General features: G+C 40.2%; 1 protein-coding gene across 3 annotated transcripts in view; it reads left to right on the forward strand.

Annotated features, from left to right (window-relative positions):
• The window catches only part of AGO2 (argonaute RISC catalytic component 2), a 54998-nt gene extending 32083 nt beyond the window's left edge, over nt 1-22915 (forward strand). For all 3 annotated transcript variants that reach the window (XM_062626942.1, XM_062626940.1, XM_062626941.1), the window contains exons 5-19: nt 1247-1383; nt 1518-1652; nt 4798-4885; nt 6272-6419; nt 6742-6861; nt 7216-7338; nt 9827-9960; nt 11687-11871; nt 13717-13876; nt 15896-15986; nt 16733-16927; nt 18395-18529; nt 19893-19994; nt 20796-20995; nt 21328-22915. In XM_062626942.1, the coding sequence (XP_062482926.1) occupies nt 1247-1383; nt 1518-1652; nt 4798-4885; nt 6272-6419; nt 6742-6861; nt 7216-7338; nt 9827-9960; nt 11687-11871; nt 13717-13876; nt 15896-15986; nt 16733-16927; nt 18395-18529; nt 19893-19994; nt 20796-20995; nt 21328-21436 (2062 nt within the window). In that variant the 3' untranslated portion in view covers nt 21437-22915. The remainder of the gene's footprint in view (nt 1-1246; nt 1384-1517; nt 1653-4797; nt 4886-6271; nt 6420-6741; nt 6862-7215; nt 7339-9826; nt 9961-11686; nt 11872-13716; nt 13877-15895; nt 15987-16732; nt 16928-18394; nt 18530-19892; nt 19995-20795; nt 20996-21327) is intronic.
• Nucleotides 22916-23418: the final 503 nt, after the last annotated feature.

Here is a 23418-nt window from a genome sequence, read left to right on the forward strand (position 1 = left end):
ATAGCTCAACTAAAGCAATAGCTATCTAGCAGATGGTATGCTCAGGCAAGAGGCAGTGCAGTGATTTTCTGCTCATTCAGTGGAATTAGTAACCTCCAGCCTTGGACACAAGACACTTTCCACACTGGTGTTCAGTCTGTGTGCTCTCAGGTGAGGGGTGCCCTGCCATCTCTCATACCCACTTCTCTGTACACCTCAGAGAAGGAAGCTCTCCCCGAGTGGAAAGTAGTTGGAGATTGATGGATGTGTGAGGGTGGCTTTAAAACTTGTTACCCTATTCTGTGTGTCCTTGGGCAGATGTTACTGCTGGTTTTGTATGAAGGACACTGTGCTGTAGGGGAACATTAATGTCACTCACTATAGCTCTTTTTATAGAAAGGAAAATAATTGGGTTTTTTTCTTTCCAAGCAAGTGGAATCTACAGCGTTTGCAGCCAAACCCAGGAGATACTGGGTTTAATTCAGCTGCCGTGAAACAAGTTGCTGAAGACCGCTGATCGAACTGCATTCAGTTGGAAAGTAAAGAACAAAATAGGGCTGAACTTTCCCATTTTGAAGGGCTAAATAGGGAAAATGAGTTAAATTTATGTAAAGATCTTTAAATAGCCTTACAGTACATTGACTTTATCTGCTTATTAGGGATTAAACAAAATCACTTCAGTCAAGTTTTGTAACACAGAAAACAGCCGAGATTTGTTAGTCACACATCTTTGTTCAGAGAACCATACTGGCTCTGGGTTTGATTAGTTTAATGTTAGGTGTGCAGTGCTGAATTTCCATGGAGAAAGATGCCTCAAAAATATCTGTTAAATCAGTTGTTTTCCGTAGATTTCAGGGGAAGCAGTGCATAAATAAGGGGAGAGTTTATTTTAGTGTTGCTTCAATAGCAGGGATGTTTAATTATTTTCTCACTAAAGCATAACTGATTTTTCTAATAGAGTACCAAATAAAAGCATAGCTGAATTTTTAGTAAGAGTACAAAAGATGGTTTTAGCGCTTTTTGTTTGAATTAGTAGGCATAATAAGGAGTATACTGAAAATAGATTTAAACAATTATGAGTAGTGGTCAGTTTCTTACTGTAACTTACCTGGATTTTAAGAGATGTCCTGACGGGAATCTCAGATTGTTGGTAATCTGAAACAGTGACATTTCTCTGCTTTTGTGAATAGGAATTTGCATTAGTTATGGATTTATTACCTTTTTCTTGCTTTAGTTTTATGATCTGAATTTCTTCCCTCTGTTGCAGATATACTCCTGTGGGGCGATCTTTTTTTACAGCATCAGAAGGGTGCTCCAATCCATTGGGTGGTGGCAGAGAAGTTTGGTTTGGCTTCCATCAATCAGTCAGACCTTCATTATGGAAAATGATGTTAAATATTGATGGTAGGTCCTACAGAAACCTTTTCTTCTTCCTTCTTTCCCTTTCAATGGAAAGGCAAAAATTGAGTTCATTTGTTTGATTCCTTCAGAGTTTCCTCAGTATTGCTGTAATTCAATGTTAATGTTTTTGTCTACAGTGTCTGCAACTGCATTTTACAAAGCACAGCCAGTTATTGAGTTCGTGTGTGAAGTTTTGGACTTCAAAAGTATTGAAGAGCAACAAAAACCTCTGACAGATTCCCAAAGGGTAAAGTTTACCAAAGAAATAAAAGGTAATAATTAAAGTACATAAAACTGCTTTGTTCTGTCTGATGATGTTACCACTACAAGCTCAAAATGCATTCTATAGAGGTCGTCTTACTGGGAGACAGATTATCATAACACATGCACTTTCTGAGCAAAGCTAAGAGGCAGGAATTGTTCTATCACTTACATGTATTTTGGGACTTTCAGAAGTCAACCAATCAATGTTATGTTTCAGTCTACTTGTCTTTTTTTCCTGCTACATTAGTTAATCTCTGTAGTTTGCCACTTTGTGGATATAAGGTAAGTTGAGTCAGTTCAGATAAGGATGTGGCTTCAGGTTTGATACATCACTAGTGCAGAAAGTAAGCATATTTATTTATTTACTGAACCATCTATATTTAGGGCTCAGGTATGCACATAAGTAAATTATCAGATATTCAAGAATCTGTGTTTTAGTGCAACCATTAAGATGATGTTTTACTCTAAATGATGGGCTGAACTAAATTTTCTAGCAGACAGATGATTATTTTAATGACATTAGTTACTGGCTCGTGATGTGTGCAAGCTTTTCCTCATTCAAGTGTAGGTTCTCTTGACATACCTTCATTTATTACATTTTTTTGTGGCTCAGCACCACTTGATGAAGTGTCATGTCGAAGTTAATGGCGTGTGTTAGCATCGGAGAACATCTCAGTGCAGAGAGAATACTGAGATCTTTCCACTATGGGGAACAGCATCCTGTATTATGTCAGTCTCCTTAAAAACATTTGATCTTCCCAAATTAATATTGTAAGGCCAGGTTGGACAGAGCCTTGGATGTCATGGTTTAGTGTGAGATGTCCCTGCCCATGGCAAGGGGGTTGGAACTGGATGATCTTAAGGTCCTTTCCAAACCTAACTATTCTATGATCCTGTATTTACTGTAGTGCTTTACTCTTCATAAAGTACCTCCATCTCTACAGTAAACAGGCCAACAAAAAAATCCATTTTTTTCACTTCTGAAATCGTTTGGAAGTGCCAGTCCCAGTTCCATGATAAAGACATTCCAGTTCCTGATCTGATGGTACCAAAACGTTTATAAAGACCTGGGTTTTATGTGGCCTTTGGTTTGTTTGTTTTTTAGATTACCTGATCTTAGATTTTTCCAATTACTGATGCCAAGATTTTCACATTCTAAATTAAACTGTAATTTAGTGATGTGGTTTTGCGCACTGAGGTATTTCATACATATGCTCTCCTGGAAGCAAATTATGCTAATCGTAACTTTAATTCTAAAAGTAAGTTATTCTAATACGTAATGACTGAATCAAAGAGTAGGAGAAAAGGATCTTTCTGGTTTTGTTCACTAAAGGTTTCTTCTGAAAAATCAAAGTCTTTCCTTCATGATGTGCTTGATAGAAAGGACGTTAAAAGAGAAAACCAAGCTCTAACTCTATCCTGCAGCTTCCTTGTGGCCATAAAATGTCCTCAAAACTGTGTTTGCCCAATTAGAAGTTAGCAAGAAAACTATAAATAGATCCTGTGTTTGTACAGGTTGTAACTGTTTTCCAGAGTAATCAGGCACTGAATTGCCAGGTGGTGGTGGTGTTTTTTCCACGAGGATTTCCATTCTTCAGGTGGAAATGACCATTTCCAGTGTGCAGCAGAGCTCGGTGTGAGCTGAGGTCACAGTTTATCTTTTAATGAAATGCTAGGCTACAGAATTTAGAGATATTAATAAAAACATGAAATTATTGAAGGTTTTAGACCACGCAGCTGCTTACTCACATTCCCCCTTCTTCCTCCCCTGCTCCCAAAGGGATGGGGAGGAGAATCTAAAGAATGTAACTCCCATGGGTTGAGATAAGAGCAGTCCAGTAACTAAGGTATAACACAAACCACTGCTGCTACCACCAGTAATAATAATGATAAGGGGAATAACAAGGGAAGAGAATACAACCGCTCACCACCCGCCGACTGACCAGAGCAGCGATCACTCCCTTCCGGGTAACTGCCCCCAGTTTACATCCTGGGCATGACGTGCTGTGGTATGGAATACCTCTTTGGTCAGTTTGGGTCAGGTGTCCTGTCTCTGCTTCCTCCCAGCTTCCCCTCCTCCCTGGCAGAGCATGAGACTCAGAAAGTCCTTGGTCAAACTAAACATTACTGAGCAGCAACTAAAAACATCGGTGTTATCAGTGCTGTTCCCAGGCTGAAAGTCAAAACCACAGCACTGCACCAGCTACTAAGGAGAAAAATGACTGCTACTGCTGAACCCAGGACATAGCCCTAACAAATTACACTAAGATTAATACGTTGTTTGGCAAGTTATCAGTGCCTGTGGCAGATAGGGTAAATTCAGCAGCAGCCTGAGTTTATATACACGTGCAGATGTGTAAGGAATTCCAATCTACAGTCCCCTCTTTCGTATTCCCACACATGGCAACTTCCTATCTCTAATCCTGTCCACGTACATCTGTTTCTGCCTGAGCATGAAAGTAATAGAAATGAAAGCACTGCATTCAAGCTTATACTTGTGGGTAGTGGTAAATTGGAAACACTTCTTCATGGGGAGCTGTGTTGTGCTGGTTTGGGCTGCATAATTTATTCCTCTAGAAGTTATTCGCCTTCAGGTGAGCTTGGCTTTTATGCCAGTGGGATGTGCAGCAGATGTTTGTCTTCATGAAGAGTAAAGCCCCATGGCCTCATTCCCTTGGGCTCCTATAGGCTGAATAGGTATTTCCACCCCCTCTGACTCATTAGTTCAGGGTCGGTTGCAGTAGTTGGAGGTCTCGCAGGCACCGTATGTTTAGACATAAAGTATAAACAAGCTGTGTGCTTCAAGGAGGTTGCATGCCCTTTTTGTCCTTTCACCATCCTGGGCTTCCTAAGAGGTACAGAGTTGGAATTAACAGAATGCACTTTGCTTCGTCTGTGAGCTCTTGGAGCTGTGGGGTTTTGTCTTGTTTGTCTCTAAAGCTCTTTGTTGAACTTTAGCTGAAGCTCAGGGGCTTTGAATGTTAAAGCTATAAATTAGGCTTTTGAGTTCTGTTTGGGATACTCTTTGGTGTTCAGACGATGTACTAAATAGTGAAGAGCTTTACTGCAGAGTTACGTGGTCTGGTGTCGCAGTTTAGGGGGACTAACACCTTGATTTTGAAGAAATGGTGATACTTGTTTTCCAATGTGTAGGTCTGAAGGTGGAGATAACGCACTGTGGACAGATGAAAAGAAAGTACAGAGTGTGCAATGTCACCAGACGTCCAGCAAGTCACCAAACGTAAAGTATTTTGCTGCTTTGTAAGCATATGGTCAGTCTCAGGCCAGAAAAGTATCTGGCCTGGGGAAAAGTAGAATGGTATCTGGAAAAATAGAGAAGTATCTGTTCCTTACTGACATAGGAAGAGCTGTGTTGAGAAATGTTGCTTTCTTTGGTCAATATATTTACAATACACCTCAAAGTATTTACTCCGTGTTGCTGCTGGTTTTGTTCTAGTTTTACTCTAGAACAAATGCTTTGGTGTTTGAGCCAATCTCTTTGTTTTAATCTCTGCTGCTTTGGGGTTGGTTTTTTGGTGTTTGGGGTTTTTTGATTACCTTATTTCTTTATGGATTTCTCCAACATTGAAGAACAGGGTTGCACTATTGGTAACCTGATGCTTCCCAGATCTATTGAGTAGAAAAGCAGTGCCAGCTGGCATAAGCTTTCTAATCTTGATATTACCCATCGGTTTTTCCTGTGGAAATAATGTTTGTTTTCAATCACTAACCAGAGATTTACAGATAACTTGTATGTGGAGGTATTTATTCCTATTTTCAAGCCAGTGGTGTAAGGAGCCAAGCTAATCATAGACTCATGGCGTGGTTAGGGTTGGATAACAGCTGGATAACAAGAAAATAACTGATCAGTATCTAGACCTGGTATTTAATTGTCTGGGCTTTGTTTTGTGCTATCAGTGAAGAAACAGTGTTTGTGTGCCCCTTTGCATGCATATGCAAATGTGTGTGCACATACAGAAGTATTTGTGATGCACAGAAAGAGAGTAGTGCATTTCTGAAGCAGGAATTGGTTTTTGCAACTCTCACAGTACATTCGCTGTTTCCTGTGCATGCTGTATCATAAAATGTAGTACTACACATATCCCAGATAAGCAGGAAATACTAATCTTTGTCTCTAGGGCACATGCTCTAAGGAAACTTAATTCATAGCTTTAGGTATCAAGAATGTTAGAGAAATAGCCTGCTGTTGTACTGTTAGAAGACACAGTAGTGGCAGTGATGGAATCTGAATTCTAGAAGTACACTGTAGTGACAGGACAAGGGGGAATGGGTTCAAGTTGAAACAGGGGAGATTCAGGTTAAGATATAAGGAAGAAGTTGTTTACTGTGAGGGTGGTGAGGCACTGGAATGGGTTGCCCAGGGAAGTTGTGTTCAAGGCCAGGTTGGACAGAGCCTTGGGTGACATGGTTTAGTGTGAGGCGTCCCTGCCCATAGCAGGGGGTTGGAACTGGATGATCTTAAGGTCCCTTCCAACCAAAACCATTCTATGATTTCAACAAATTAGGTTTAATCTCCAGTAAGCTTCACTTGCTTAATACATTTATCAGCACAAGTGTGGGAAATTACATGAAGTAATGTCTTATTTTAATACTTGATTTCCAACAGATTCCCACTTCAGCAGGAGAACGGACAAACAGTTGAATGCACTGTAGCTCAGTATTTTAAGGACAGGCACAAATTAGTTTTACGCTATCCTCACCTTCCATGTTTACAAGTTGGACAGGAGCAGAAACACACATACCTCCCTCTTGAGGCAAGTAAACTTCTGGTTAATACTGGTGTTGGGAGAATGGGGGTTAGAGGCATATTAGCTCAAACCTTCCTTCACTGTACACGTGAAGGTAACCCAGCAGTCTTTGCATGATCCGCATTACAGAGTGATCTCATGAACTATTCTGGTTAATACTGGTATTGGGAGAATGGGGGGTCAGAGGGAAAAGGGCTCAACTATTGACAAGCTGATTTTTGAGTAGCCAACTTTCCAAATTCTCTAGTGCAGCAATGAAAAGAATGCAACAAATCAACCCCCCGTTACACTGTGCTTTTTAACTTCCTTTGGGGGGGGGACATTTCAGGTGTGCAACATAGTGGCAGGACAAAGATGCATAAAGAAACTGACTGACAATCAAACTTCCACTATGATTCGAGCAACTGCCAGATCAGCACCTGACCGTCAAGAAGAGATTAGCAAATTGGTGAGTGGTCTGTTGAAAATGAGTGAAACACAGTAATGGCCTTCATTTTATTGCCATTAGCAGATACTGAATGGTTTGTGCACTATGCACAGGTTGTGAGCTTGTTTTTATAAGCCTTTGCCCATTAATGTGAGAGAAATACATTCTCACAAAATGTTTTTAAGTGGGGTTTTTTGGGTGCTTTATTTCAAATGTTGAGGCATCCGTGTATCCAAGTGGAGTTAACAGAGGTTCTGGATGCATGGCATCACCCATATATAAGGGGTATGTGCCCAAACACAGGTTATCTCAGATTTAGATCATAAAAAGAACTTCTTTTTGTGCAAGAGGTGTCTAATTCCTTTGTAATTTCAGATGCGGAGCGCGAGTTTCAATACTGACCCTTATGTTCGTGAGTTTGGAATCATGGTCAAAGATGAAATGACAGATGTGACTGGTCGAGTCCTGCAGCCTCCTTCCATCCTCTATGGAGGCAGGGTACGTGGAACACATAGTGTGCAATCTGTGATAACTTCTGTAATATGGTGGTTTCAAGTTAGTTATGTTGAATATGATGAGACAATGAATATAAAGTCATCATAATGTTTAGAATTTAAGTGTAAACTTTGAAAGGCCTTAAATGTAATGGCCATTTTGCATCTCCCTCAATTGCTTCTTTATTTCTGAAAGGTTAAAAATCCTTAAGGTAAAGTTAGGAGGAAAAGGTGTGTATTTTTCCTTCACACACTGTTCTGTTGTGTGTTGCAAAAAGAAACCTATGAATAATGGTTCAAGTCAATGTGTATGAGAAGAACAGAGACAGCTTCAATTACTACTGTTCCTATTTTCCTCTCAAATCTGAAATCTTACAGAACATCTCATTGGTTTTGTGTGTTCTGGGTGGCAGCTGTGTTTAGGACAATTAGCTTCAGGTATCTTCTCTGTCAGCATGTTTTTCTCTAGAGCCGTCTCTTCCTGTTGGAGTATTTACTCACAGGTTTTGTTTTTACAATGGCTTTTGAGGTGGCCTTTCCAACATGATCTTCCTATTGTGGTATCCTTCAAAAAAACTTCAGGAAACAGAATTTTCTATCAGTTCTATAACATGTCTTGGTTTTATGCAAGATGAAAGGTTGATAGCTGGGATAACATCATTTGTGGAGGCTTCTGATGTGCCTCTTCTAGATCATATCTGAAGGGGGCCTACAAGGATGCCAGAGAGGGACTCTTCATCATACAACTGTGGAATAGTTAGGGTTGGAAATAACCTTAGGATCATCCAGTTCCAACCCCCTGCCATGGGCAGGGACACCTCACACTAAACCATGTCACCCAAGGCTTTGTCCAACCTGGCCTTGAACACTGCCAGGGATGGAGCATTCACAACTTCATTGGGCAACCCATTCCAGTGCCTCACCGCCCTCATAGTAAAGAACTTCTTCCTTATATCTAACCTGAACTTCCTCTGTTAAAGTTTAAACCCATTGCCCCTTGCCCTATTGCTACAGTCCCTTATAGGTGTGTCGTCGTCCCCCCCCCGAGCATTCACAACTTCCCTGGGCAACCCATTCCAGTGCCTCACCACCCTCACAGTAAAGAACTTCTTCCTTATATCCAGTCTAAACTTCACCTGGTTTAGTTTTAACCCATTACCCCTTGTGTCCTGGCACTACAGTCCCTAATGAAGAGTCCCTCCCCAGCATCCCTATAGGTCCCCTAAAGGAGGACCTATAAGGGTCTGTAGCAATAGGGCAAGGGCAATGGGTTTAAACTTTAACAGAGGAAGTTCAGGTTAGATATAAGGAAGAAGTTCTTTACTATGAGGGTGGTGAGGCACTGGCACAGGTTGCCCAATGAAGTTGTGAATGCTCCATCCCTGGCAGTGTTCAAGGCCAGGCTGGACAGAGCCTTGGGAGACATGGTTTAGTGTGAGGTGTCCCTGCCCATGGCAGGGGGGTTGGAACTGGATGATCTTAAGGTCCTTTTAAACCCAAACCATTCTGTGATGCACAAATCAGACTGTTACCTCCATAAACTGCCAGTGGGAGAGGATCTTGTGTCTTCTACCTAAAGTTCTTCAGACAAAATTGGGCATATTAGCTCAAACCTTACTTCACTGACACGTGAAGATAACCCAGCAGTCTTTGCACGATTCGCATTATAGAGTGATCTCATGAACTGTTCTGGCACCAGGGGAACAAGAGCTTAATGTCAGATGAATGATGGAAACGAATGATGGGGGTGGTAACGTCTTCAAGAGACACAACCCTTTTGCAAAATGAATTATGAAATTTGTGTGGGTGTCCTGAAAAATACCCCTAACTTTTAGCTGTTGCTGCCAAATGAGAAGTCAGACGTCATGGGAACTTGTCTAAAACATCTACAGGATACTGCTACCTTGTAAGGCAGTTAACATCACCAGAGTTACTTCAGTTGTCTCATTATATCCCTTGTCCTCGAGATAACCCATCAAACTAATGTCTGCTTGATGGGAGAGAGGAAAGTGTTGTGCAGGTCAAAGCTGAATAACTGATTGTCTTTGTCAGCTTGTTCACATTTTTCCTATAGAGTTGTGTGAATGGCATGAAACCACTGTTTGCCTCTACTTAGTCATGTTTAAAGGACTGATAAAGTCTCTCTGGAAATTTCACTGAGTGGTTGTAAAGTCGCTGTGGAAATAGCATTGCATACCAAGTGTGAATCCGATTGCTATCTGTGTGTAATTTCTACCTGCTGCTGATTTATATAACCAAATAAAACCATCAGCAATAAAAATGAACAATGTGAGCTTTATTTTTCAGCAAAATGATTGCTACAGTGATAAAATGAACTTTATAAGATAGGATAGATGTTTGAGTAGTGGAGACAAAGACTTCAGAATGGAAGTTGCCTACTAGGGGGAGGGAAGTAGAAGCAGGACTGGTTTATGTTGGCTTGAATCAATTTTTGCCTTAGTGTTTAGTTTTCTTTTTCCTTGCACTTCCAGAATAAAGCAATTGCTACACCAGTTCAAGGAGTCTGGGATATGAGGAATAAACAGTTTCACACTGGAATTGAGATAAAGGTTTGGGCAATCGCGTGCTTTGCTCCCCAGCGCCAGTGCACTGAAGTTCATCTTAAGTAAGTGTTTTTCATAAGATGGTGATTTTCTTATTTATTATGTATGGAAATACCATAATCTCACTTATTTAGAACATGTGAGTTGTTAAATTGTTTGATGGATGGCAGTCAATCTTTAACAGTGCTTCTGAAGTTCTATTTGAAGTTCTATTTGAAGTTGAGGCTGTTCAGCCTGGAGAAGAGAAGGCTGCGTGGAGACCTCAGAGCAGCCTTCCAGTATCTGAAGGGGGCCTATAGGGATGCTGGGGAGGGACTCTTCATTAGGGACTGTAGTGAATAGGAGAAGGGGTGATGGGTTAAAACTTAAACAGGGGAAGTTTGGATTGGATATAAGGAGGAAGTTCTTTACTGTGAGGGTGGTGAGGCACTGGAATGGGTTGCCCAGGGAGGTTGTGAATGCTCCATCCCTGGCAGTGTTCAAGACCAGGTTGAACAAGGCCTTGGGTGAGATGGTTTAGTGTGAGGTGTCCCTGCCCATGGCAGGGGGGGTTGGAACTTGATGACTTTAAGGTCCTTTCCAACCCTAAATATTCTATGATTCTGTTTCATTGCCTTGAATGATGCCACTGTGATTTCAATGCTAGCACCATGAAATCCTCCATATCAGACTTACCAAAAGCAATTTACACTATGTGGCAGGTTTTCTGACAGTGAGGCCTTAGGGCAGACCTTAAGATTAGAAAAAGGATGTAATGATAGGTGTTTATCACCTAGCATTTGTCAAGTGTGAAAGCTAACACATGTGTTGTCTTAGATTCTTTTCCTGGTTATATTCATGCAGAACTTACTTAAAAGGAAAGCTTTAAAAAGCAATCCAACTTTTGTCTACGACTTTCTAGCTGTTAGAGTATCTGTAATGTGCAGGTTGCTGCATTTGCAAGGTGAGTAGGACTAGTTGTTTGGTTGACTTTGAATAGTTGAATGAAACTTCCAGATTTGGTTTCATCTGTTTTGGATGGAACATGAAAACCAAGTTCTTTCATTCATTAAAACACATACCATGTAACATCCATGAACTACATGAATGTTAAAAATGACATCCTGGAGCAACCTGGTCTAGTGGGAGGTGTCCCTGCCCATGGCAGGGGGTTGGAACTGAATGGTCTCTATATCCCCTCCAACCGAAACCATTCCATGAGTCTATGAAAACCAGGTTGTCTCTGTTTCTCACCAGTTCCATCAGAGGGTGAGTTATATTTGCACTATCCTTGGAGAAGGTTCATCTAAATGTCCAGAGCACACCTTTTCTGTGATAACCAGCAAGGTTTTCTTGTGCATTATTACTGATGTTAGATCAGTTCACTGAGACACAATTGCTGGTAACTTCTGCTGGTTGTTTCCTCAACAAAATAAAGGAGGAACTTCAGACATCTTGGTGATACCATGTGGAAGTATGGTAGAGCAGGCCATCCAAAGGATCATTGTTGCAGTGTTTTGGCACAAAGTAGCTTACCTCCTACAGAAAGATCAAATAAGGTGGAATTTGCTTTGGAAATGAAGTTTTTAGTAATGGTGTCATTTATACTCTGTATTTCCTCATCTTCCCCTGTCTTTCCTTCGGGGACTGCATAGGGATAGTCAATTAAAGATGCATTGGGGGAAATTCCCAGCTTTTTGGACAGCTCATCTCTGCAAGTTTAACAGGGCTGTTCCATTAAAAATAAGAACAAAAATCAAGGTGAATTTTGCTACCTGAGGATCAAATGTGTTCATTTCCATCCCTTAGGTCCTTTACAGAACAACTGAGGAAGATTTCCAGAGATGCAGGAATGCCAATCCAGGGGCAGCCATGCTTCTGTAAATATGCCCAGGGAGCTGACAGTGTGGAGCCCATGTTCAGACACCTCAAGAACACTTACACTGGGTTGCAGCTCGTGGTAGTAATTTTGCCAGGAAAAACACCAGTCTATGGTCAGTAAGTGCAAATCCTGTGTGTGTGTTTCAGACACAACTTCGTGTCTCTTTTGGGAAGTATTTGAATGAGAGAAGTTTATTTTAACTACATCAATTCCATTTAGGGAATGGGCTATAAATGATTTTTATTCTCCTTGTGCTGTGTGATGTTTTATATGAAGTTCTTAATTCTTTTCATTAGTTTTGTCTATGCTTTTAGTTTGCTCTTCCACATTCTTCCTGTTGGCTGCATTTGAGATGCAGTGAGGGAGAAAGCTAAAGCAGGGCTTTTGTGAAATGGATTAAATTGATACGTCCTGGATTAAAATATACTTTCTGTAACTTGTGTGCTCAAAATTCCAAGTGATTGAAGAAGTAATGACCTCAAGAATTATGTAGCCTTTAGAACTTCTTTGCCTACTCATGCCATCACCCTTTGTCAGAAGAAGTTGAGTGAAAGAGAAGATTGTGTCAATCACTTCCTTTTCCTATTCTTTCAGGTTTTTTAACTCTTGGGTTGTAAGGATCAGGTGGTAAAAACTCAGCAACTTCAGCTGGTCTTTGTGGAGGCAAACTGACACTTTACATAGCACATACACATAGGTTTTAATATGTTTTAGATAAACCATGCATTTTGGTATTCAGCTAGCTTTTACTATAGCAAGATTGGGTGGTTTCCTATCCTGCCTTCCTCCTCCTTCCACTTAGCTTGCCCAATTGCAGCACCGTCCACTATTTTCTCCTGTAGCTTCATGGACAGCTTCTCTAATGTCTCAGATCTAACAAGCAGCTGCAGATTTGGTTTATCCCATCCCTCACCAATTTAATACAATAGAAAATAATTTCCTAACTTTCTTTTCCCAAGATTACCTCATCTAAGATGAAAAGAGAGGTTTAAGAAGGAAGCTTCCTTGCAAAGCAGGTGGCTCCTCTCTAATTTGTTCAATAGAAATTCAGTGCAAAATGACATTTTCACTTTTCCTGCTTGGCATTAAAAGGGGACTCTTTACTTAACCGCTAAGAGGATGTGGTACCACTCGCATCTGCTTTCCTTGTCATTATCTTTAATTACAGTTCTTTCTGCCCCCTCTAATCATCTCTCTTTGTTTTCTCCCTGTGTTCTCCCATACTCTTGCTCTTCCTATAGCCACAGTCTTGTATTTTCTCCTCTCCTCACCCTGTTCCTCAGAAAGCCTCTTTCCATCTCCTGTTGCCAGAGGAGGGGCTGCATCTTTTCTAAGCCTGTCTTGGAGCCTAAATGTCTTCTGAGTATGGCTCTTTTAAAGCCTTTAAGCCTTAATTTTGTTGTTAACAATAGGATTTGTTTTGACCTTTTGAACAATAAAGTTCTTAATAAGTTCCTTTTGGAGTTTTTATGGGCCATCCTTTGGTGAAGTGGCCACTTCTTCTGCAAGGGGTGAACTGATAAACTTGTTGGCTGAATGTTACTTAGCACATTAATATGGAGTTTGTGTTACTGGTCTGGTGTTCCAGAATGAAACAAGTGCTTATCATCATCATACTTTTCACATTACCAGCTCCATTGGCAAAGGCTTTTCCGTGCTGATAATAAAACACTGTTACTCTAAAATTACAATTAGTGTCATTTAAAGAAAAATCATCGCTAAAATAAGCCACTGGTGCCTTTTAATTATATTTAGGACCCAGTGACTGTGCTGTTGGCAGGTGGAGCAGGAGGGAGGTTCATTGAAGGCTGTGTTTGGGGGTTATGTTTCTCCTTGTTTCTTTAAGCTTAAAGACCCCTTTGCTAAATCTCTGTGGGTAGTTCATTGTCACTGAAGGTCTCTTGTGTTGTTTGTCTTGCCATATGCAAGTATTTATTGGTCGTAATTTGTTCTGCAGCGGAGGTGAAGCGTGTTGGTGACACGGTGCTGGGGATGGCTACGCAGTGCGTCCAGATGAAAAACGTGCAAAGAACAACACCACAGACTCTGTCCAACCTTTGCTTGAAAATCAATGTCAAGCTAGGAGGCGTGAATAACATTCTACTGCCACAGGGAAGGTAAGCTGGCTGTCAGAGAGGAAGGGGGAGTTGCAGCATAAAGAGAACACAGGTCGTACTAGGATAACTGCGTGTTTCATGTGTAGCCATAGCACTGTGGTTTACGTGACTCTTGGGTTACAGAGACTGGAGAGGAATACGTGTTCCAGTTGACATTTGTTATTTCAGTCTGACCATTGGAGTGTACAGCTTCCACTTGAATGAAACGCTTGTGATGCTTTACTTGCCTTGAGTTTCCAGAAGCAAATGGAGAAGTGCCTTTTACTTTATAGCTTGTGGTCAAGATTCTTTGTTTTATTGTATGTCTTCACTTACATAGACATTTAAAAAAACAAGCTGGGAGCAGAAAACGCTTTAACTGGTTTCCAGGTTCAGTTTACATTGCAATTTCTTAGTATTGCATTGATAAGTCTTAGTTATACTGTTACTACATTCCATGAAGTTGCTTTGATACTACTGAATTGCATATCTGACATGTCACTGAAGTCCTGCATATAGGTGGGAGTGAAATATTAACAGAAGGGACCTTGCTGTTGATACACAAACCAGATTTAGTCTTTGTCTGAAATCAAATGTTCTTAAACTGAAACTAATTAAAAGCTTTACTGAAAAATCAGTGACAAGAAATCCTAATGGAAGAATGAACAAAGTAACAGCTTTTGCCTATGCAGGATAGACGAGCCGTGCATAAAGAGATAGACACTTGAATCAAAGCAAACAACTAGGTTTTGCATCATTAAGAAGATGGCATTTTACAATCACTGCATTTCAGTAAGTAGAGGGAGCTCGGGGTAGGATCTGCTGCATCGTTCTTGGGAGCCTGTTTTAAAGAAGTCAGTGTTCTGCTTGGCCCAGATAAGCAAAGTTTCACTTCAGTATACTTAGGCTCGCCAGAAGGTGAAATTAAGAAGTTAGGGAGGAAAAAGAAGAACATGGTATCAGGAGGGATATATATATTGTTTGTTAAATCCTGTTTCTTGAGCTAAATATAGTCAGCCTGGGTTGTGTGCTTGCTGCAGGCTCCTGCTAAATAAAATCCTCATATTACAGAGCATGAATTAGAGCAAGGCACAGTGGGGTGTTTGGGTCTTTGGTTTTAGTTTTGTTTCTCCGAAAGGAGCTAAAGATACTGCTGTGGAAACAAAATAGAAACACACATCATATAAGTAGTTCTATGCTCCTTTTTCATAAACATAAGGCCTCTGTTAAGTGTTGTGTGTTGACAGTAATAATGTGGCCAGAAAGGTGATTTATGTTCATTATACCAAGAAACTGCATTTGTGAAAATGGAGTTAAGGGGGGAAAAAGTGGCACCACTACACACCATACCTGGGCATTCTGGAAAACTGCAGGATTGGGGTATTTAAACCAGAGCTCTGTTATTTTCTGTTGGTTGAGGGGATGGGAGCAGAACAGCTTTTTATTTGTATAATTGCATTGTGAGTTCCAGTGCTATAATTACCTTCAAATGCCTTTTTAGAGAAGGTCTGAAAACAGCTGAATGTACATCACTGTTTCCCGCACACCCACATACACAGATTCTGCTGGCCTAAGATTTCTTGTTTAAAATTGTTTTATTAAGGAATAGAGTTGAAGTTTAAAACTCCCAGTCTAGTCTTTTGGTGTTCTACCCCTGATGCAGTGATTGATGTCTTAAAGGTTTGCTTAAAACCATCATAGAATCATAGGATTGGGTTGGAAGGGACCTTAAGATCATCCAGTTCCAGCCCCCTGCCACAGGCAGTGACACCTTCCACTAGAGCAGGTTGCTCCCAGCCCCGTCCAGCCTGGCCTTGAACACTGCCAGGGATGGGGCAGCCACAGCTTCTCTGGGAAAAGCATAGTTTTCTTCAGAATAATCTACTTTTAAAGTAATTGCTACAATGTCAAGGCCAGTTTGGATGTGCAAATTGTTGACTAATTCACTGCAAGGGTATAAAGTGCAATTTACCTGTTTATAATGTGCTTTATTAAGCATAAGCTTTGCTGCTTTTACAAGTCTCCTTTCTCTTTGATCAGACCACCAGTGTTTCAACAGCCCGTCATATTCCTTGGTGCAGATGTAACTCATCCTCCAGCTGGAGATGGAAAAAAGCCTTCCATTGCTGCAGTGAGTAAATTGTGTAATGATCTTTAACCCCCGCTCTGTCCTGCTGTTCATCTCCAATGCATTTTATTGGTTTCAATTCTTTTGTGGTCCATTTCTTCTCTCCAGTTATAGTGTTATAAATGACTTTTCTGCAGGGATCTAATGAACTTCAGAGAACTTGCTCCAATACTAATTCCTTACATGTGTATAGTAGCTTGTAAAATGCCTGGGTTGCTGCTACACAGAGGAGCTTTTCTATTAGCTGCTATTTATCAGCACCAGTAATGAGTTGGTGCCTGTTTAAATCTGCTTATTCAGTAGTTAAAAATGTTAAGACTTTATCCATTACTGCTGGGGAGCTGGGTTGGCTTAGTTGTAGTTTTAGGTTATTCAAGCTTCCTCATAACACAAAATGTGCAGTAATCTCTTGGAAAGGCTGGGAATGAAAATCTCTGGGGAATGGCCTTTGACTGCATGATGTTAAAACACCTGTAGTGCCTGCTCTGGCTTATTGAATAATGAAGATGTTTGGTGACGGTATGTGCAGTGTCTTATCTGTGGTGCTAAATACACAAAGAACTGAAAAGCCTTCCCTTGGCAGGCAGTGTCTGTTTTAACTGACTTGCAGAGTGTGAATTTGACTCCATCTTTGCTAGGTCAACCACTTAGTTTACACGATACTGTTAGTAAGTGAGTGCACTTACCTTCATGAAATACCTTTAATAAAGTGCTTTGAATGGTTTGATACTAAGCATGTTCTCCAACAGGTTGTAGGAAGCATGGATGCTCATCCTAACCGATACTGTGCCACTGTTCGGGTCCAGCAGCACCGCCAAGAAATCATCCAGGATTTGGCTGCCATGGTCAGGGAGCTGCTTATTCAGTTCTACAAATCAACTCGATTTAAACCAACTCGTATCATCTTCTACAGAGATGGTGTTTCCGAGGGGCAGTTTCAGCAGGTTAGGTTTTTTCTTGCTGAGGTTTTGATTATGTAGGTTTCTGGTAGTAATGTAGCTTTATGTAATTGGAGTTCTGAAAAGAAGTATACCCTCTACAAATTCCTTGCATTCTAACCAAGCAGAGCAGGGAAACTGCTTTCATGTCTTTCACGAGCTTTGTGTTTAATAGTTTCCTCCTTTAAAGTCATGGAATAATAAAATGATACTTCAGTTTGCATTATTTCCCTTTGGAATATTTTGCCTTTGAAATACTTCCCTTTGCAAAATTACAAATGATCAAGTCTACTTCTAGCATTCAAGTTATGTTCAGTATCTGTGACCTGTCCAAGATACATTAGTCCAACTGTATCCCATTGAACTTGGACTATTTTTAAATGAAAAGTATAAGCTACTTTTCCTATTTTTTAAACCAGGATTAATAAATGCTGTATTTTCACATTGCCACTTTTAATTCATTCCTGATGAAACTCGACAAATTCTTGTAATTCTTTTGTTTGCTTACAAGTACCATATTTTATGAGATATTTTCCTATATGGGTTCAAACTGAAACAGGGCAAGTTCAGGTTGGATACAAGGAAGAAGTTCTTTACTGTGAGGGTGCTGAGGCACTGGAATGGGTTGCCCAAACAAGTGGTGAATGCTCCATCCCTGGCAGTGTTCAAGGCCAGGTTGGACAGAGCCTTGGGTGACATGGTTTAGTGTGAGGCATCGCTGCCCGTGGCAAGGGGTTGGAGCTGGATGATCTTAAGGTCCTTTCCAACCCAAACCATTCTGTGATTCTGTAAATTTTAAAGATATTCACATACACTTTTCTGTATTTTTATGTGTAAATTTAAAGATAGAGAATTTAGTGAATTTCTCAAAATCCAAGGGGAAGGAAGTAAAGATCACTTGGTAAACTTGAATTAAGAAAATAATCTTAGTATGAACTTTTGATTTTTTTTTTTTTTTTTCCCCCCTTTTTTTCAGTGATTACTTTATAATTAACCCAAATCCCAAACAACTGCTTTTTGTTCTATTGCCTTCCCCTTCTCCATTCTTACTGATGCCTGCAGTCCTGCCGGAGACTTCACAAAGCTGGGAAAGAGCACATAGTTGAGCAATTCTGGATTGTATCCCTTGTGCTAGCCTGAAAAATAATGAGGCTGTTGTATATTCACTAGCCTAATTAAATGTTCATTTGTATTTGGCAGTTAAGAAGATTTTGACATACAGCTTATTAGTCCAAGCCTTGTGCTTGGAGCTGAACAAATATGGAGCCAGCTCTTTGCCTGGCTCAGGAAACTGGTGATTTAATTTGTTCTCATTAAGTGAAGAGATGAAGGTTTGATGCTGCATGCTTTGACATCTCATTACTGAGTGACAATGAGGAAGGAACATGATAAATAAGAGTCATCTGCAGATAAATAGGAGTAAGAGATAACTATCTTTCGTATTTATCATGCATCTTTGTGTTTATGATTCAGGTCCTCCATCATGAGTTGCTGGCTATCAGAGAAGCATGCATTAAACTAGAAAAGGATTACCAGCCTGGAATTACTTTCATAGTTGTGCAGAAAAGGCATCACACCAGACTCTTCTGTACAGATAAAAATGAACGGGTATGTTCTAATTGGGACCAGCAAGTACCTAGCAGGCAGCCAAGTTCCCTGTTACTCACTCCTTGTTTAGGTAGTAAGAGACTTGTTTGAAAAACTACATAATACAGTGGGTGAGATCCTTTTATCTGGAAAGGAAAACCTTTGTTTTGTGTCCCATATAATAAACTGGTAAGAAGCTTTTATGAACCATCAGCAGGATTTGCTTTTCAACAAGTCTGTCCAGCCTTTATCAGATTTTTCAGGCTTCTTTTCCTTTGTTTTACTGTCTGAAGATCCTCAAGGGTTGAGATTAATCTGAGTGGTGAAGGGTTTATAATGCAGATATCTGCATCTGGAGTTGTAGGCACTCTTGGTTGCAAATGGAGATCTGTGTATTATTTCCAACTGCACTTTAAGGCACATTTCTTGTGATTCCAGCGCTAGTAAGTTCACTGGTTTGGTTATCGTTGACTAGAGAGGTACTCTTGGGTTACCAGCAGGTGTAGACACCTGCACAGTAGACAAATTGTTAGGTAAGGTGAACCCTACACTTTGAGGACACTTTCTTTTCCATTATTGCTACCTTTAAGGTATCCTGTGTGTCTAATGTCAGACATGTGGAGTTTGTTTTGGTACCACCTTTGGTACCAGTACATTATTTGTAGTACTGAAAATCTCAAATGGTTTCATGAGTGTTTCTCAGCTGTTACTGTATCTGTGTGAAGTACATGTAGAATTACTTGATGCGAGGAGATTCCTCAAGTCTGGGATGGAGTCATTGCTGTAAGTGAAGAGTTCCCAATGGCAAACCTCTTTTCACAGATGAGTTTTTTCATGTTGTTCTTCCTTGTGTCAGGCTTCTCTGTGAGCATTTGAAGCCCAGTAGGTTTCAAGGCAATAGTAACTTTAAATGCTGCCATGAAGGTGGTTTTTATATTGATAACATACTACGATAACAGTTGTTAAATTGTTATAAAGAGTATTTTAAAGTTCTGCTTTTAAGTAAAGTGGTTTTGAGGGAAGAGGAGGCCTGTCTTACAGCTGTCCTCTTTCAGGTATAAACAAGAAAAGTTAGAGGGGAATAACCTGTTCTGGGGTAGGAAGATGAAAAGAAATTGACAAATGAGTTGCAGGAAATTCTTTTCACATTAATCAGAAAAGCTAATCCGTGGGTAACTTCTAAAAAGGTTTTTCAGCTCTTTTTTCCCCTCCATAGTAGAGACTCCAGGTTTTCAGTTGAGCAAAACTTGAGTTATTTCAGTTTTGCTTATTGTTTCATTTTGCTTTTCACCGTTTTTGTTTTTTGTGGTCTTTCCTTACTCTGCAGCTGCAAAGGACAAACTCTGTGTGTGCCTTATTGTCTTGGCATTTTCTGTTCACACAGGTTGGAAAAAGTGGAAACATTCCGGCTGGTACCACAGTGGACACAAAAATCACCCATCCATCTGAGTTTGACTTTTACCTGTGTAGTCACGCTGGTATTCAGGTACAGCACTTTGTGTGGGATGGTAACTTTCAAACACTGGTTGGTAGTATTTTCTGTGTTCTTTGCACAGGAGACAAAGGGTACAACTTTCATGTGTGTGTGTTTCAGCTTCTGTGCCATCCACAGCGCTCTTCTGTCATGATTAAACTCTAACAGAAACAATGAAACTAAGCAGTTATGAAGCATCCCCTGTGCATTTAGTTTATTGTGCTTCTCTCCTGTCTATGTATTGCTTTGAATGGTCGGAGGTAGTTGGACTATCTTGCATAGCTGCCTCTTGCATTAAAATCACTTGAAATGTGCATCCAGTTCCTAGGAAACAACTACATTTAGACAGCACCATTGTAATTTCACATATTCTTGTGATTTCCTCCTCCCAGTCAGGAACAGAAGCTAGTAAACAGCAACAGTACTGAATATGCTTTTATCCACAGTATTAAAATTTAACAGTCAACAGGGTCACCAGTTAGATTGCTGTGAGCTGTTAATATTTTGCCTAAAGATACTTTATATGATGGCTTTTTGTCAAAGTTGAGTTTACAAGACGAAAGCTCAGTTCCATAATATCACTTAATTTCAGTAACAGGGATAAAATCCCTGGAAACGCAATCCTATCTAGAAATGCAAAGGGATAAGTTCTGTGGGGGGCACTTTTTAAAGCAAAACTTTGCTGAAGGATGTGGAATTGATCACACATGATTTTTGAGGACGGGTCTGGTTTTGCTGCAGTTGTCCTGCAGAGGTGGGAACGCAAAGAGCTGTGTTTGAAATGCTGACATCCTGTGTGTGATCTGCCTTCAGGGAACAAGCAGACCTTCTCATTACCATGTCCTCTGGGATGACAATCGTTTCTCTTCAGATGAACTGCAGATTCTCACCTATCAGCTGTGTCACACGTATGTACGTTGTACCCGTTCTGTTTCCATCCCTGCACCAGCATATTATGCTCATCTGGTTGCCTTCAGAGCCCGGTATCATCTGGTGGATAAAGAACACGATAGGTAAGTTACATAGTTTTGAAATATAACAGAATTGGAAAGGAAGCAGGAAGGAGGTGGGCTTGTTCATTCTGGGGTCAGTAGTATCCTCAGTTAGCAGTTTGAGCGTAGATTTGGTCTTACCACTGAATGCTAACTGTGGAAAAAGGCAAATGTTCCATTTGCTTCTGTGCTTCTTTTGCTCTCAGAACCTCAGTGGTGTTTTAAGGGTCATTAACTTCTGACCATTCTATTCAGAACAAATGAATGAACCACCACCACATGCAAGGCCAGGCAGATTAAATAGGGTTTCTCTTCCCTCCAACCTTTTTGTTCCCCCCCCCGTTCTCTTGCAGTGCTGAAGGAAGCCACACCTCCGGTCAGAGTAACGGCAGAGATCATCAAGCACTTGCTAAAGCAGTTCAAGTCCATCAGGACACCTTGCGCACTATGTACTTTGCTTGACATGTTTTAATGTTTAGCAACTCAGTACAGTACAGAGTTGGATTCACATGAGACCAGCTGCACTTAGACCAACAGTTGCCCAAGCTACAGTGACAGCCAGCAATGAGTGATGCATCTGAATTCTTTTCCTTTCCCATTTACAAGCAAGCCTTCCGTCCAGAATTTCAGACTCGATTATGAACTGCGTTCTTGTACCAAACCCCACTATTGTTAGAAATGTGGTTTGCCAAAAGTCTCTAAGCTGCTTGCTATAAAACAGACCCTTATTTTATAATTGAATCAAGAGCTGTGATCTCAGGGCTTAGGGAAAAAACAAAAAACCAACCCCCAAACCTCCTCATTCAGTTTGCTATTCATTGAATCGCTTTTAATAATTTGGAAAGATCTAATTCATACTGGAGTTTGGGCTAAAATACCAGGAATTAGCTTTTAATACAAAGGAAAGCAAAGCTTTTTTTTTTTTTTTTTTTTTTTTTTTGGACTCTTGATGAAGCCTTGATGATTCTGGATGCATTTACAAAATTGTTATTTTTCAAAAGAAAAGAGTGACAAAATCCTGGTTTTCACTGTCTTACAAAGATCCTGCTCTGTGTGTCTAAGGGCAAATGTATTTTCTGAAGCTTGTTCTTGAATGTTTTTTATTGTGCTGCATTTGAAAATGTTTTTCATAGACTTAAAGAAGAATTTTAAAGCAAAGACTGAACTCGTACCTAAGCTTTTCGTAGGTCCACTTGGATTGGCAAAAGACAATGTGCCATTGAAAACCTGATTTGTAAGGAGTTTTTTAGAATCACACTGACAGCTAACGTTAGGGTTTGTCATCCAGGACTGTGACACTTACCTTTCCAAAGTCTCTAAAGAATACGGGTCTGTGGTGAGAAATACAGTACAATCCTTTTTCACTGTTGTTTGAGTTAATGTAAATTTTATATATGTTTCACAGTATTAATGTGATAGACTAGATGCTATTATTTATTTTTATTTACTAAGGAGTGCTCATTATACTTCTGTTAACATATCAAGAATGCTTTGGATTTGGAAATGAAAATGTTATCATGGGGACATTACTCTTCAAGTGCAAAAATATGCAATCGACTTTGGGAGGGTTCAGAGATCCAGGCAGTGTATATTGTGTAGCTTGTAACTTGTAGAAAGGCTTTTTAAGCGTGCACGCGACACAGCAGGTTGTACCTGTGCAGTTCAGAGACGCACACAAGACCAACATTCTACATTCATTCAAGCACAAACCAATTGTATGTTATTTATATGTTGAGTATTGGTGAAGCAGGAGCTCTGGTAGAGAGAGTGGCTCACTGTGATTGAGACAGAAGTCAGTATCTATGCAGTAAAGAGAAATCTTATGAAACTGAAGTTTACTTATGAAGGGAGGTGAAACTCTCTTTGTTATGCATAAGGTCAATAGTAAATGTGAGAGTTTTGGCATTCTCTTAGGAGAAGCATTAATTAAAACTGATCATTGTTAGACAAACGCTTCTGTTAGTTTGCACACTGGATTCATAACAAACCATAATACATATGTAAACCATTGCACTAATGATGATGCCACAAGCAGAAAACAGAAGAAGCCCAAGGAACTTGTTTATGCTGACTTGATTTTGTTTATTTTCTTAGATAACTGAAGTAACGTGCTATGAGGCAGGTTTTACACATGTCATTCTCTTCCACTGATCCATTTTGCTTCACCTTTTCCCTTCTCTCTCAGCAGATGCTCAGTCACTGTTTTGAATACATTTACCTCTAGCCACTCAAACGGGCGAGTAGCTTTAACCAGTACAGAGGTCTGTGCCATACAGCAGATAAACTAACCAGTTGCTGTTGAATAAGCTAGAAAATGCCCGACCTTTGCTGCATAAAGAGTTTTAGGTACATAACTTTGTGCAAGATCAGATCTTCAGCTTCTGTGTTGGTTGTCAGTGTTGTTTAGGTGAAATAACACTGTAAAACCTATTAATAGGTTCATT

Source organism: Pezoporus occidentalis, unplaced genomic scaffold (assembly GCF_034315485.1).
Source record: "Pezoporus occidentalis ecotype Australia unplaced genomic scaffold, CSIRO_AGI_Poc_V1 ctg3, whole genome shotgun sequence".
Lineage (NCBI taxonomy): Eukaryota > Metazoa > Chordata > Aves > Psittaciformes > Psittacidae > Pezoporus > Pezoporus occidentalis.